Here is a 15,061-nt window from a genome sequence, read left to right as displayed (position 1 = left end):
TGTGGAGGAGTATAGCGTTAAAAAGGGTATGGTATTATCCGTTCCTTCTTTTTTTTTTTGTCTCTTAGCATGGGATGTTGTCATCATGATCTGGATATGTTTATCTAGGTCTGGATCAAAAGATCATTAAGTGGACTGTTTAATTTTGTCCATCTTTGCTCCTTTTTGCCTTGGGAGGGTGGCTTTCTTCTCCCGGGTTTCCAGCACTGCCACGTGGAGTCAGGAGCAGTGCCTCCAGTGACCAAGCAATAAAGGAAGGTTAGTAGTTAATGATTAGTAAGTAGTCCTATGTACAAGAAGAAAAGTGCCTTTCCTTTCTGTTAGGTATGCTAAATTCTTTTTTTTAGAACAGCAAAATTAAATAACTCTGAAAAATGAAGAATAATACTATAATTATCAGCCGCTCTTTGAGAAAACTGCTTAGAAATCACTCAGAAATCGCTATAGTCACTCGCTTGGCACTCGGGGTCGCCTATATATGCTTCAATTACCCAATGGCTATACTCAGTTGCAACTCAGACTGACTGCTCACTCCCTCCAAATGTCTCAATATCTAGGCTGGTTGGGCTAAATTGCTCCTCTCCTCATCAAAGGAACAATCTACTCCCAAATACGCTACTCGAGAAGCAAATACTCCTGTAACAATACCTCCAGATAAGAAACCTAATAGACAGGTGCAAACAAAAATATTCTCCGTTATTAACCAAACCCACCAGTTAAAACCAAACAATGCACACAGTGATTCAATGGAATCATTGTGGACTTCATGCTAATTTAGATGACCTGTATTCCTAAGTGAATATAAGCCTGTTACAGCATGCATACAAGAAACAAACCTGACGAATGCAGTATCTATAACAATCAAACACTTCACCATGTATAGAAAAGATAGAAACTGCTCTAATGCAGCACACGGAGGAGTAGCGCTGTTAGTAAACTCTTTAATTCCCTCCAGACCTGTTCCCTTGCAAACAGTAGCGTAGCTGAGTTTTTTGGGCCCTTAGGCGAGAAATCATTTTGGGCTGCTTATTTTTATTAAAATAAATTTTAATTAGGTATAATATAAAAAAGTTGAATCATTTTAATAACATAAATATGTATTTTATTTACGATTTCTTTATAATTTTGCAAACATCAAAAACATGAAAATCAATATTACGAATGATACTACTTATTAAACACAATTTGACAAACATAAAAAATTATACTATAACTAATAAATTTACGAAAAAAGTTAAAATGTTACTTTTCATGCTTTTACATTTGCGAAATCATTAATAATATCTTTTAAATCCATTTTACTGGCATATTTATGCTCAATAGCCATCATTGCACGATTGCACACTACTTTGACCAATAGCATTTCTTTTATAATCTTTTATTATTCATAATTTACTAAATGATCTTTCGGCAGAGGCAGCTGACACAGCAGGGTAAAAAATAACATAAATAAAGTAAAAATTTCTGAAAAGTCACTTTCTAGGGCACTATATTTTCAAAAAAATTAACAAATAAAAAAATTGTCTGATAGACATGTCTACTGATATATCTTGTTTAATAAGTGTAATTAAATTACAATATTGAATCAGCAGTTGGGGAGAGAGAACAGATGAATACTTTGAGATTTTCGCACTCACTTACTATATCAGCATTTGACATATTATTTTTTTTGGTTCTAGTATTGCAAAATAAATTTTTACTAACTTCGTACTTTTGAAATTATTTTTAATTTGTATTATAATTTTGTCTAAAACATAGTAAAAAACACTGATTTTAAAAAACTGATCTCTATTATCAAACAAAAAAATCTGAAACTAATTCATCATACTGTCTTTTAGTTCTACGTTGTTGTTTGTCTTCAAATTTGGGATCCCCAAACCCCTTGGCAATTTGCTCAGATTCATGTTTAATTTGTTCGTATGAATTTCAAATGTTTTGTAAATTTTTACTGACTCGGTCCAATTCAGAAGTACATTCATCGAGGTCTATATCATGCTTCTGTAGAGTTTTTGAAGCATAATTAATTTCGCACATCAATTTATTCAAAAATATACAAATCAAAACTAAATCAAATGTCATCATTTGCTTCATTATTCTACGCGCTTTGTCTCTGTCTGCTTTTTTAGTTGATTTAAGATTAATTTCTGTCAAAGCATTTATAATATCCGCAAAACGAACTTTCACAGCTGTTATAGACTGTAATCTACTACACCAGCGAGTAGGGTTGAGTTTTTTTAATGTAACTTCAGATTCCCTAGTAAATTTAGAAAGAATATCCCATGTTTTTGTACTTTATCCAAAAAAATAATACAAATTTTGAAGAATGTTGAAAAATGATGAAACATTATTACAACAATTTACGCTATCATTAATAATTATATTTAAATTGTGACTTGCACAATGAATGTACTCTGCATTTGATCGAATCCTTTTAATGCGTGACTGCACACCATTATGGACCCACTCATGGCATCATCTCCATCATATCCCTGACCATAACATTTTTCTTTAATGAATAACTGAATATTTAGTTTGTGTAATATTTTCATTATATTATTCGTCATCGTTTCTGCCAAACAATCATTCATGTCATAGAATCCTAAAAATGTTTCGCAAATTTCAAATTTTGGATTTTTCATTTTCGTCATGAATTATGTGAACATGTCGTACAATAACACTTAATTTATCCTTTTTTTGTGAGATCTTGAATAGTATCTAAAATTGATTAATAAAATGGTGCTGAATTAATTTTGAGTGTTAATTCTTTTGTTAATTTGGTACCTAAACATTCTATTAACTCATTTTGGATAGTGGGGCTTAAATAAGTTATTGAACCAGATGTATTATCAATAATTTGTTTCATTACGTCATCATAATAGGAAAGTAAATGGACATGCGATAAAAAATTGCCATTGTAATCTTCCGAACATTCCTCCTGATGACCGCGAAATGCAAAAGAATTTTTAGCCAGCATAAGCATTATCCGAAAAATAACTGTTCTAGTACTATTTTCCAAAATGAGGATCTGTATCTTACTTGTTCCTCAAGACCTTTATCAATCATTGCATTCTTTTGCTACATTTCATGTATAGCACATGCCTCCATACGATGTTGAGAAACACTGTGAGTTTTTATCTGAAGAGATAGATTTTTCCAATCTTGTAGTCTGGAATGCCACTGATTTTTAATATTTGAAAACAGCCAGCATGGTTGGCAATATGCAGCATCTGAAATTAGTAAGTAGTACGTGTCACTAAAACTTCTATTTTGTTGTTCAGGATTCCTTGGAAATGGTTCTTTAGATCTCTGAGGTGACAAACTCATAACGTTACTTTTTGTTTCATCTTAAATGTTGATGCATTGATCCTTTAACATCTTCCCGTGCAGTAGATTATTATAATTATTATTAGCCCTGTGGTGCAAGGAAGCCTGAAGCTTATGCTGCACCAGCCAAAAAAAATTCCCGAGTTACCCTGAGAGAGAGAGAGAGAGAGAGAAGTAGTAGAAAGGAATCACCAAGAAAGAGAGAAGAATGATAATATCCAGCTCAAGATCCTGGGTGTGCCAAGCCCATACTCACCAGATGTGAGCCCCTGGGGTGGATGACAAACTTTGTCCTGCTTCGTACTTCGTAATCATTTTCATCTTCATTTCTAAATCAAATCAATTTTGTGTGGTTTCTTAGCATTGCCGCTACTTGCACTTTCCGTTGGTCACTTTCCCTTCACCATTGTAAAAAGTAGATTCTGAAAATTTATGTTTTTTATACGATTGAAAATTTCAGTGAAGTGGAAACAAATTTCACCATAATAACATAAAAACCTACACAATTCTATTTGTCGGTATTATCACAAATGCAGTGCAATGCAATAAGATCGAGGTTACTACCCGTTTATAATAGATTTCACTAACAGAAAAGCTCAATAAATCGGAAAGTTCAAATTGTTTTTATTGTTTTATGGTCGTGATCTCCAGAAATGTGCTTCAGAAAAATATCACAAAGGCATTCAAAATTGATTCTTATACCCGAACATATGATGACGATGAAATGTAGTGCATTCTCTGGCTGGACTGCATAGCCCTTCCTCTCAGCCAATAGTAGCATTTGTAAACATGTTGGCCCTGTGTTTTGTTTTTGCATCCTTTAGTTAAAAGAGATTTTTGTGTAGTACTTATTTGAACATAAACATTAGTATGTACTAACGTTTCTGTTGAAGCCAATGAAGAGGCCCTCAGATTCGAAAGCTACTTTGCTTTATTTTATTTTATTTAATTTATTCTATTCATTTAGTTTACCTTCATTTTTGTACCTGTAGTTTCTATTAAAGTTTATTACCTTGTTTGTACCTGTAGTTTCTATTAAAGTTTACTACCTTGTTTGTACCTGCAATTTCATTATTATTCCATTCCTCCAGTGGAGAACAATATTCATACTTCCTATACTATGAATCCTGGAGCAAGAGGTCTATTTAATTTTATAAATAGCTTAGTTACATAGCAAAAATTTCAACTTCTGATGTCTTGGAATGAATTACCGAAAAAAAAAACAAAAAAAAAAAAAAACAATGTGTTATTGGGTTCACATTACAATATTTTCACAATGCCTCCATTTATTCCTATGGGATGCAAAATACATTTCCATATTTTTTTTCGGTTTGCATCAGCCAGCAAAAACTTATGTAAAGTCGAATTTACGTAAGTTAGGGAGTGACTGTATAAGCTGAGGTAGGATTTGCAGAATCCTTGTTGTACAGCACAGGTAAAGAAAGACACAAAGTATTTAAAAAAAAAAAAAAAAAAAAAAGCTTATCTTTCAGATTGTGAGGTTATCATGAAGAGTTGCCTTGTGTTGCACTGTTATTAAGTAACGCTCCCCTAAAATAACATCAACCAAATATTTAATGCATTAGAACTTTTGTTGCTCTTAGGCCATTAAACAACAGCCATGTATGTGTGTGTGTGTGGGAGGGGAGAGTGGCACTGCTTTGATAAGTAACATTAAAGAAGCATTACTTATTAAAACAACAGCCATGTATGTGTGTTTGTGGGAGGGGAGAGTGGCACTGCATTGATAAGTAACATTAAAGAAGCATTACTTATTAAAACAACTCATCACAGTAGCCTTACAATTTGAAGGTTTAATGCCTTTTTTTGTAAGACTGCATTTTTCTTTGCTTGTGCTACATTTCTTTGTATGCAGGACAATTTTTTTTATATATTAAATATTTCATTGTCATCGTGTACTTTCCTTTTTAATTATTCATGTCTTCTGTTGATCACTGATGGACTGAAAACAAACAAAAAAGAGCATATATGTAACGCTATAACATTAAGTCATTTGAAAGATGCTTGATCACTTAACAGAAACTATGTAATGGAAAGATAATTATGCACTTAACAAGCCAATATAATTGAACAAGAAAGAATAGATATGCAAAGGGGAAGGTACATAGCAATACCAAAATATGAAAGAATTAATTATTTTTATTTTTTTATGATTTTTATTTCTGTAGTGTTTTATTTTTTCCAATAGTTAGTCACTCTTTTGGTTATGGGATGATGGATGCTTCTGCAATGGTGAAGCTTGCTCGTAAATGGGTTACAGTTCCTCCTCAGAAAATGTGCGAAGTCAGAGCACACCATATGGAGAAGTAAGAAATATACATTTACTTTCATATTTTTATATTTATTTATGGACTCAGTGATCACTGCATTATGTCTATCTACCTAATACCATGTTGAGCCACTGTGCATGGATAACAGCAGCTATTCGCCTTGGCATTGGCTCCAAAGACATCTGTGGGGATCTACAGTTGCAGTTGTATGATGTCCATATGCCTCACTTCCCTTTCCAAAACATCCCACAGGTGTTCAACTGGGTTGATTTCAGGTGAATTTGGAAGCCAGTCAAGATGGATGATATCTTCACTCTATTCTTTGAACCACTCGTGCACAATGTGGGCTGCTAAACATCAATTGAGAGCAGCCCCAACGAATTCCTTAGTACCGTTCATAGATTATAAAATTAAGATCCGAAGTATATGTAAAGGTCAATGGACTCTTCAATGGCAAGCACAAATTCATAATAAACTTTTTCAAATTAAACCTGTACCAAAATTATGGGCTTCCAGCCCCATTGCAAACAGACAAGAAGTAATTCTGGCCAGAGCCAGAATCAGCCATACTCATTTAACTCACTTGTTCCTCCTGTCAGGGAATGACCCTCCTCAGTGTAACCATTGCCATACACCACTCACAGTCAAACACATACTTCTGGAATGTAATCTGTATAATAATGCTCGACTAGTGTCATTCATTTCTCTGGAAAGCTTAAAGGAACCTTTGTCACTTAGCCATATCATAGGCGAAAAATCAAATCTCGCAGAATTCTTCTCCTTCTTAAAACAAATAGGACTGTATAGCTACTTCTAACTGATTCTACATGAACCAACACAGGCAGTATGAACCACTTTTCTAAGTGCAATATGGCCTAAGTAGCCATTGCACTTAAAACCCCATCAACAACAACAACAACAGCACAATGTGGGCCCAATGACATGGTGCATTATTGTCTTGGAAGATCCCTTTAATGTCCTGGAAAAAATGCAACATGGTAGGGTGCACATGGTCTCCTAAGAGCTGCTGATAGACCTCATTAGTGAAACATTGGCCTTATGCACCAGGGATCCTTGCCAGCAAAACATGCCCCATATTAAGCAACCACTGCCACCTGCCTGGATAGTGTGGAACATGCACATTGGGTCCATGGACAAGTGTTGCTTGCACCGCACATGAAGGTTTCCATCAAGTTTGTTGCACCAGGTATTTGGACTCATCCGAGTAGCACACTCATTTCCAGTCCTTCAGTGTCCAACCAGCGTGTTGTTGACACCACAACATTTGCTGCCAACAATAATCAGCAGTGAGGAGTGAGTGTCTCTTCAGTCATCTGCTGTGGAACTCTATATGTCTGAGAATGTATGTGGTGCATTGTCATTTGGTATATTGTTCTTGCATTCCCCATATTGTATTGCAGTGTCAGCTTTTGCACAGTGACCTACCATTGAGTCTGTACAATGCACTGCACCCTTCGCTCACCATGAACATCCACCTTGCATAATTCTTTACAATTCTGTCAGCGGGAGATGGTTTGACCCATTTGGCACCACAGTGGGCTGTGAACAACTGACAAGACATGCCATGCCGTTTCTGATATCTTTTCTACTCCCATAACTGCTATTTTATCATTCTGACTTGCAAGATCAGATGCAAGTCACTACTGTAGACTACAAAACTGTTTGGCTTTTTATACTTCAAGCTATGCTGCATAGTCCATTATGAATGGGATGGTCATAATTCAGTGATCACTGAGTGTTATACATATATAAACTTTTACACAAGTTATAACCATCCTAGATGTTTTAGTTTGTAGCAAACTTGACTATAAATTCTCTTTATGGAATTGATTCCTAGTCTTTTGTGCTCTGTCTATAGGTAAACCTAGTTTTAACTTAGAAAGTAAAAATTTTCATGTAAAACGTGGTTAGATGATTATGTATATTTTACAGGACATCCCTTAATCTGATTTGGTTACATCTTGCCACCATTACTTTGTGCCTTGCCTGTGATTCTTATTTCTCATTGTAATATTCATATCAATTTTAAATCTTAATTGAGAAGTGCAGTGAAGTAACTTATTCCCAAGACATGATACTGTTGTTAATCAGAGCTGTTTGATTTTTGTTCAACTGGGAAAAACCTTGTGTGTGTGTTCTGTTATCAATTCTATCATTATTGTAAAATTAGTTTATTAACTTGTGATAGGTAATACTTCTTATGACTATAGGCTGAATATTCTGCCAATAAATTTAGAAAATGATGTTTAAAGGATAAAGCCTTAAACTTAATAATTTTAATGAAATAAATTATAAAATCTAAAATATCTTAAATTCATTTACCAGATTGAATAATGATACAAATATTTTATTTGTGCCAGAAAATGCATAATGTAATGAAGAAAGTTTTTTATTTTATTTATTTTTTTTATAATTATTTTTTATATGTTATAATTTATATCAAATACAGAAAGTTTTGAAAATCCTTTCTCTGACCATCCTTCAAAATCACCTCTGTTGCTTATTGTCCATTTTCCTTTCTCTTGTTTTTAATTTAGAAGAAAGGTAAACATCACAGGATTGCTAGTTCTGGACTATATGGAGGATGTTGAATATGCTATGCATCGATGAAAGCCAAGAACTCTGTGATGGCTTAAAGCAGCATGAGAGTGTGCATTCATTGACATGATGAAGCACCCAACCACAGATATCAAAATTAAGGTATTCCCACAGGATGTCATCTTAGAGTCTTAAATGCAAAAACAGTACCAAGTAAAATAACAGAACACATCATATCAGTAATGCCAAAGAGTATTTTAACCCCTGTAATTTTCAAACATATAGCACCATTTTTGCTTTCTCTGGAACTGGAGAGTTCTAAAATTATTTGACACGGGGCTCTGCTTTTTGCTCTATTGATTATGATGGTGGGTACAGGTCTGTATGTGGATTACAGGTCTATAATCTTTGGAAAAAAGTGATAATCACCTTCAATGAACATTTTCTTCTTCAAATAGACTCCGACATATCAGGTTTTTTCTGGTGTCAGCAGCCTTGGAGGCTCAGCATGTACTCATAACTCATGTATGACCAGCCATGTACTGTGGGTTTTATATATATATATATATATATATATACATACACTGAAATCCCAAATTCAAATGGTATTGGTATTAGAACCTATAGTGCTTAGTACTGCTCTTGGGTTGAAGGCTGGAAAGACAAGATACTTATTGACATTAGACTGAAAAAAGTTGATTCTCTAGGTTTGTAGTTCAACAGTAAATGGCTGCTGATTAGTTGCAATGCATGTTCAGACTGGTTTGGAAGAGAATAGTGGAATTACAGATGCCAATTCAGAAGACCAGTGTCCATGAAAGTATCTGTAGAAAAGGCTTGCAGCGGGAACATCATGAGACAGAGTGGTGAGATTTTGTAAGAGATAGGTTATTAAATCCTGCTGTCCTCTTTTGAATGGAGTCTAGAAACTTCAGAGAGGTGTGAAAACACTACCCCAGATGTGGAAATAATGTTGCATGGTAGAATGGATTTGAGATTTGTACAGAGTGAGTAGTTGTGTAAAAAAAAAAAAGTAATGCTGAGAGTCAAAAAGAAAACCCTTTATTTATTTATGCAGAGGAATCAATATTTGTGATGTGCGTATGCTAAGAGCGATTAGAAATTAGGGTAATCCCCAATGGAGATAGATAAACTTGACTATAAATGTGAGTGTCATTGAAGATGAGAGCACAGGAGCAGCTAACTCATTAACTGTTTTCTTCTCTGCACTGGAGAATTATCTGGAGATCAGCATTTAAGAATTGGTAGTGGATATTTGAGAAGTTGAAGCTGGTAGTGTAGAACGAAATTTCTCAAACAAGAAGGTTGAATGTAGTATGCTATCATCGGCAGAATTATGGATAGGATTTCCAGTGACTGGGAGAAGGTCATTAATATACAAGAGGAAAAGAGTGGGAGAAAGAACTGAACCTTGGAGATCTGCCATCCACTATCACATAGTGATGTCAGAGAGAAAACTGGATATGCACTTTCAAAAAAAAAAGGCAAATCTATCAGATGGGATCTTGTTTAGAAAATCATTATGCCAAACATGATCAAAGCCATAGAAATGACAAGAGCAACTGCTTGAGTTTCAGCTAATTTTTCCGAAGATGAGTAACACAAGCAATGAAAACTAAGACCATGTATATTTGTGAAGCGAATGAGGAAGTTTTTGGGAAGTTTAGATTTTTTTGCAGATAAGTGTGTTGCATCATTTGATACATTCAGTAGAGCAAAAGTAGAGAGTTCACGAGGTGCATGTTATAAGAATGTGGATATGGCATATCCACAAAGTAAGAATATTCCCAGTTACGTGCCATAAATGGCCTCAACAGTGCCTCTCACATTCACACTACTCAGACTCCCTGCAGTCACTAGCTGGCACAGCAGAGGCAGCCTCATCTGGATGCTTCCTAAAAAGTTACCAATAGGTTTGGTCTAGTGGATTATCTAGTGGCTGGCCAATGAAAACCATTTTTGGGCCATACCCTCAAAATGTGAGGAGTACTGTATCACATCATGATGCCCATCATAACCGTGAAAGACATTACTCATACTACACAAGGAAAAAGATGGGACACAGTGCCATGCCATCCTGTTAGAACAGACACCAAATTTGTCTTCTACTGTTGGAGCACCAGCTAGAACTCTTACATCTTGAGGTAATTAATGCTGGTGACTGTTCATTCAGCAAAGAATGGCTCACACATTTTATCAACACTGTACCAAACATATTCATTTTAAGCTTATCCCTAATGTTCAGTGTGAGTATGCAGAGTTTTACATCACCATATTCAGACATTGTCTGTTATAATTTCCTGAAAGATGGAGTGTTTTTTAATCAGTAAAACAAATTTTAGACACTTGGGTATCATAATCAACAAGTAAGTCCATTATCCTGCAGAAAATTGATAACAATTCACTGTTTTATAGTAATTTCAGTTTATAAGGATAAGACAAAAGGAAAGGAAAGGAAAGGAAATCACAGATACCAATCACAATCCAAGAAACTGCTGCTCTAGTAAAAAGCCACTCTATAACTTTTTTTTTTTCATAAGAAATTCTTGAATTTCTTGAAATTCTTTCATAAGAAATCAGTTTACTGTTAAACTGATTACAGTAAATGAAAAAATATAACTTTCTTTTCAGTGTATCTTTATTGATTTAATCACAATAAATTTTTTAAGGAAGGTCATTTTGAATTAGCAGTATATTGCTGAAATAACATTTGAAGCTAAGCATTTGCTTTTTTCTTACAATTTGGTAAGCATCGTGATTTAACAGATTTTCAAAGGGGTTATGATTGTAGTTGCCACTATCATTGACAATATGGATGAATGTGCCTACAGCCTGTTACAAAGTTCTGGTGTATATGGACTAAAGACCTCCATGATGGTATAGTGGTGTTACCACTTGTCATTCGTTTGGGGTCTAGGCTCAAGTCCTTTAAGTGACAGAGGAATTCATAGAAACTTCAGTCTGGACTGTAGTTAGTCAATCTCAGATGAAAAGAATAGAATTTCTCCTGTGAGTTGTTCCATGTTTTACAGCTCACATGGAGATCTGCCTGTAAACACATTTACATAAAATATGTATTAGATAGTATGAATCAGAGCTGTAATGCTCAATATGTTCTACGTTGATAATAATATTAGTAAATTAATAAGAGGAGTTTACCTCAATGTAGTACGTAGAACACTTCCATATGATACCCTCCAGAAATTAAAACGGAAGTGTTCTACGTACTATATTGAGGTAAATTCCTCTTATTAATTTACTAATAAAATATGTATGTTGCAATATAAATTTAGTCTGGTACTGCTATTGCATTGTACAAAATGTTTCAAATGCATGGAATAAATGTAGGAGTGTTCTACAGCTAAAAATATTGCAAAAAAAAGTTCCTATAAGCATATCTCAAATGACTTTATTTCTGAGATATTTAAACATTAATCATAAATTACAAAACCATGTAAAATAGCAAAACATTTGATGTTCAAATTTATGTTATAAAAATGACAAATTGGAACTGTGTGAAACAAGCTTTAAACAGTACAATACATAATGCTGACCCCAATATGAATAGTGTTGTTTTTCTACATCAGTCATTCCATTTACTCAATTGTAAGTAACCAGTGTGCAGAGTACATACTAGTAGTACCAACACGTCAGGTACTTGAAGAATAAGTCTGTTACGTAAGCATAACTTGTATCCTCAGATGCTACAGGTTCCATGACAACTACCTCATTGTTTACAGAATGGAATTTATTAAACACAATATGGGAGCCACTACAAATCTATTTACTTTTGCTGAGTTAACTGATATGATTTTAATTTACGGCAAAGTTCATAAGAATGCTATAGCTGCTGTTAGCAGATATGCTGAAAATTTTCCAACTCAAGTACCACACTAAAACATTTTCTGCTGTGGAAAGACAAATTAGAGAAAGAATTATGTGAAAACCATTATGAGTACAAGCTGGTTAGTAAAGGGAAGTTTCTATGTTCTGCTAATTATTTGCTTCCCTCCTCACATAGTGAGGAGGGAAGCAAATAATTTGTGTTTTCTTATCTTTCTTTCTTTTTTTTTTTTTGATAGTGTAGCAAAATCCCCTTGGCTTCCTTGCACTATATGGCTATTACTATAACAATTTTGACATGTATCAAGTTTTATAAATCATAATATTTAATTGCATAAATCACTGCTAAAACATACAGCAGTTATAAGTGGTGTGCCGAAAAATACTAAAGCATAAATGTTTTATCTGCACACATATGGAGGACATTGCATGATAGCAATTGTATCCATTTCACAGTGTGCCTGTACAAAAATTGTCACAAGATGTGAATAAATACAAACTCTTGTCTGTGGCTGCTGTTGAACTAGTTTTGTAGCATACATCCTCAATTTCACGTGATCCTCAATGTACACGTGATCCTCAATTTCTCAGCTCTTGAATCGTTGTCACACCTGGGGGGGGGGGAACCTATATATAATTATCAGTACTCATTATCAATATACCTTTTCATTTAATGTTTGGTGTGGTATTCTTGGAAGCAATCTCCTTGGTCCTTATTTTTTACCGACAAAAATCTCAAAAACGGCATACCTACATTTTCTGTAGAACAATTTGTGGGAACCATGGAAGATGTACCCTTGAAAATTGATAGAGGATCTTGTTTATATACAGTACTGCTTAGTCCATTTTTTTTGTTATTATTATTATTAGTAGTAGCTATATGGTGCAATGAAGCCTGAGGCTTATGCTGCACCACCCAAAAAAAAAAAAAAAAAAGTCCCAAGTTACCCTGAGAGAGAGAGAGAGAGGGAGTCAAACGTAGAAGGGCATCACTAAGAAAGAGAAGAATGATGATATCCAGCTCAGGACCCTGGGTGTGCCAAGCCCATACTCACCAGATGTGAGCCCCTGGGGTTTCCTGTGTTGTTTCTGACTTATTTTAAATATGGAGTACAATAACTAATGGATTGATCAGAATGGCCATATACAGTGGTCATTAAAATTACATGAAATCCATGGTTTATTCTACACGGAGCAAGAGAAATGAGAAATAATGTTTTTGAAGCTACTGAACCCATTGAGAATAGTCCTGAAATGATAAGACGTGGCAGGGAATTGTGTATTTGATGCATTGAACAAAATAGGGATTACTTTGAACAGTTGTGAGTAACCAGTGTGCAGAGTACACACTAGTAGACTTTTGATACATGTTTACAGGATTTTTTTTTTCTTATTTTTATCTGTAGAATATACTCCTAGATTTCTTCTGTGTTGTAATCAGTTTTGAAAATGCTCTATATAAATAACAATAATTATTTCGGGACGTAAATTTAAATTACAAGGGAAGAGGCTCAGACTAGATTGTAGTAAGTTTTCTTATAGCCAGCAAGTCATTGATTGCTTTCACAGGTAGTTGAAGCTGACATTTCGAAAAAATTCAAAGGTCAACTGGATAGTTACCTATGTGAGGAGGGAAGCAAATAATTTGTGTTTTCTTATCTTTCTTTCTTTTTTTTTTTTTTTTTTGATAGTGTAGCAAAATCCCCTTGGCTTTCTTGCACTATATGGCTATTACTATAACTATTTTGACATGTATCAAGTTTTATAAATCATAATATTTAATTGCATAAATCACTGCTAAAACATGCAGCAGTTATAAGTGGTGTGCCGAAAATTGAAAGTAATTTCATGGGGTAGAGGAAGCATTAGACCATAAGATTTGGATAAATTGGTAACATGCTGACAGTGAAACAATTCACAACAATATGATATAAATCACTACTGCCACTTCTCTTGTGTCCAGCATGATTGGCTATGCCATGTCCTTCTAAGTCATGTGGATGAGGTCAGATTTCAATTCCAGTCAAGTTGGGAGAAACTTTTTTTCACTTATGACCAATTTAGTAAGTCTCAGATGAGGACTGTTCCCCATTCCTTCCATAAACTGACTTTTTCATCCTATAACTGGCTGGATTGAGCCTATACACTTCCAAAAAATGCACAGCCCCTTGTTAACTGCTACTCAGAATTATCTGCTGCAATAAAAGTTACAATGAATTGAAAACTCCTCATTGGAAATTTATTAATTTATTATTATAAATAGATAAATAAATGAGATAAATGAGTAGTAAATGAAAAGAGGTCCGATTTCATTTCTAGTCAGATTGCAAACTTTTATGAGCTTTTCTCACTTTATAACCAAATTAGTCAGTCTCAGATGAGGATTGTACGGTTCTCCCAGCCAAAAACTGTAGATTTTCTTGACAGTGTGGGCACCTCTGTAGCCAGGTGGGCAGGAGCAGCAGTGCGTAACACACACACTTCTTGATTAGACCGGGGTTCGAGCCCGTGCCCACCAAATACGGAGGATGCAGAAAGGTCGGGGAATGACCACCGCATATCTCCAGAGCAATATGGCCTTGGTTGCTAATGCTCCTAAAAACCAAATAACAAACAAACTTGACAGTGTGTATAGAGCTAGCAATGATACTGGGCTAATGTATATGGACAGTGTACCCAGTTATCCCATTATACATTGCCAGTGTTGTGAGATTGAGCCTTCAAAAAAAAATGCATGGTCCACTGTTAACTGCTGCATATTGCAATAAAACAGTTATAATAAAGTCGTGAACTCCTCTAGCCACAGTGGCCAGGTGGAGTATAAATTGTAATTTAACTGTTTATTATTGTACTGATGCTTCAGGACCTTAACTACCTCAGCACTAATTCTAAACAACCTAGCCCTCTGGCTGGTTCATTCCAACAATATAATGAGTTGAATCCTCCACTAGTTAGATATGAGCCAGATATCCCTGCATTGATACTCGACCTGTTCTACTATTGCAGAAAACTGTGACTACTTT

General features: G+C 34.8%; 1 protein-coding gene across 1 annotated transcript in view; it reads left to right on the top strand.

Annotated features, from left to right (window-relative positions):
* The window catches only part of LOC150083376 (proprotein convertase subtilisin/kexin type 4-like), a 372,395-nt gene that overhangs the window by 206,698 nt on the left and 150,636 nt on the right, over nt 1-15,061 (top strand). Inside the window, exon 11 of the mRNA XM_090378003.1 lies at nt 5,534-5,651. Coding sequence (XP_090234129.1) covers nt 5,534-5,651 — 118 coding nt within the window. The remainder of the gene's footprint in view (nt 1-5,533; nt 5,652-15,061) is intronic.

The sequence above is a fragment of the Mastigoproctus giganteus genome, chromosome 7 (genome assembly GCF_048544385.1).
Source record: "Mastigoproctus giganteus isolate SK-2022 chromosome 7, ASM4854438v1, whole genome shotgun sequence".
NCBI classification, from domain to species: domain Eukaryota; kingdom Metazoa; phylum Arthropoda; class Arachnida; order Uropygi; family Thelyphonidae; genus Mastigoproctus; species Mastigoproctus giganteus.
The sequence above is the reverse complement of the archived record's forward strand: the minus strand, read 5'-3'. Positions and strand labels throughout refer to the sequence as shown.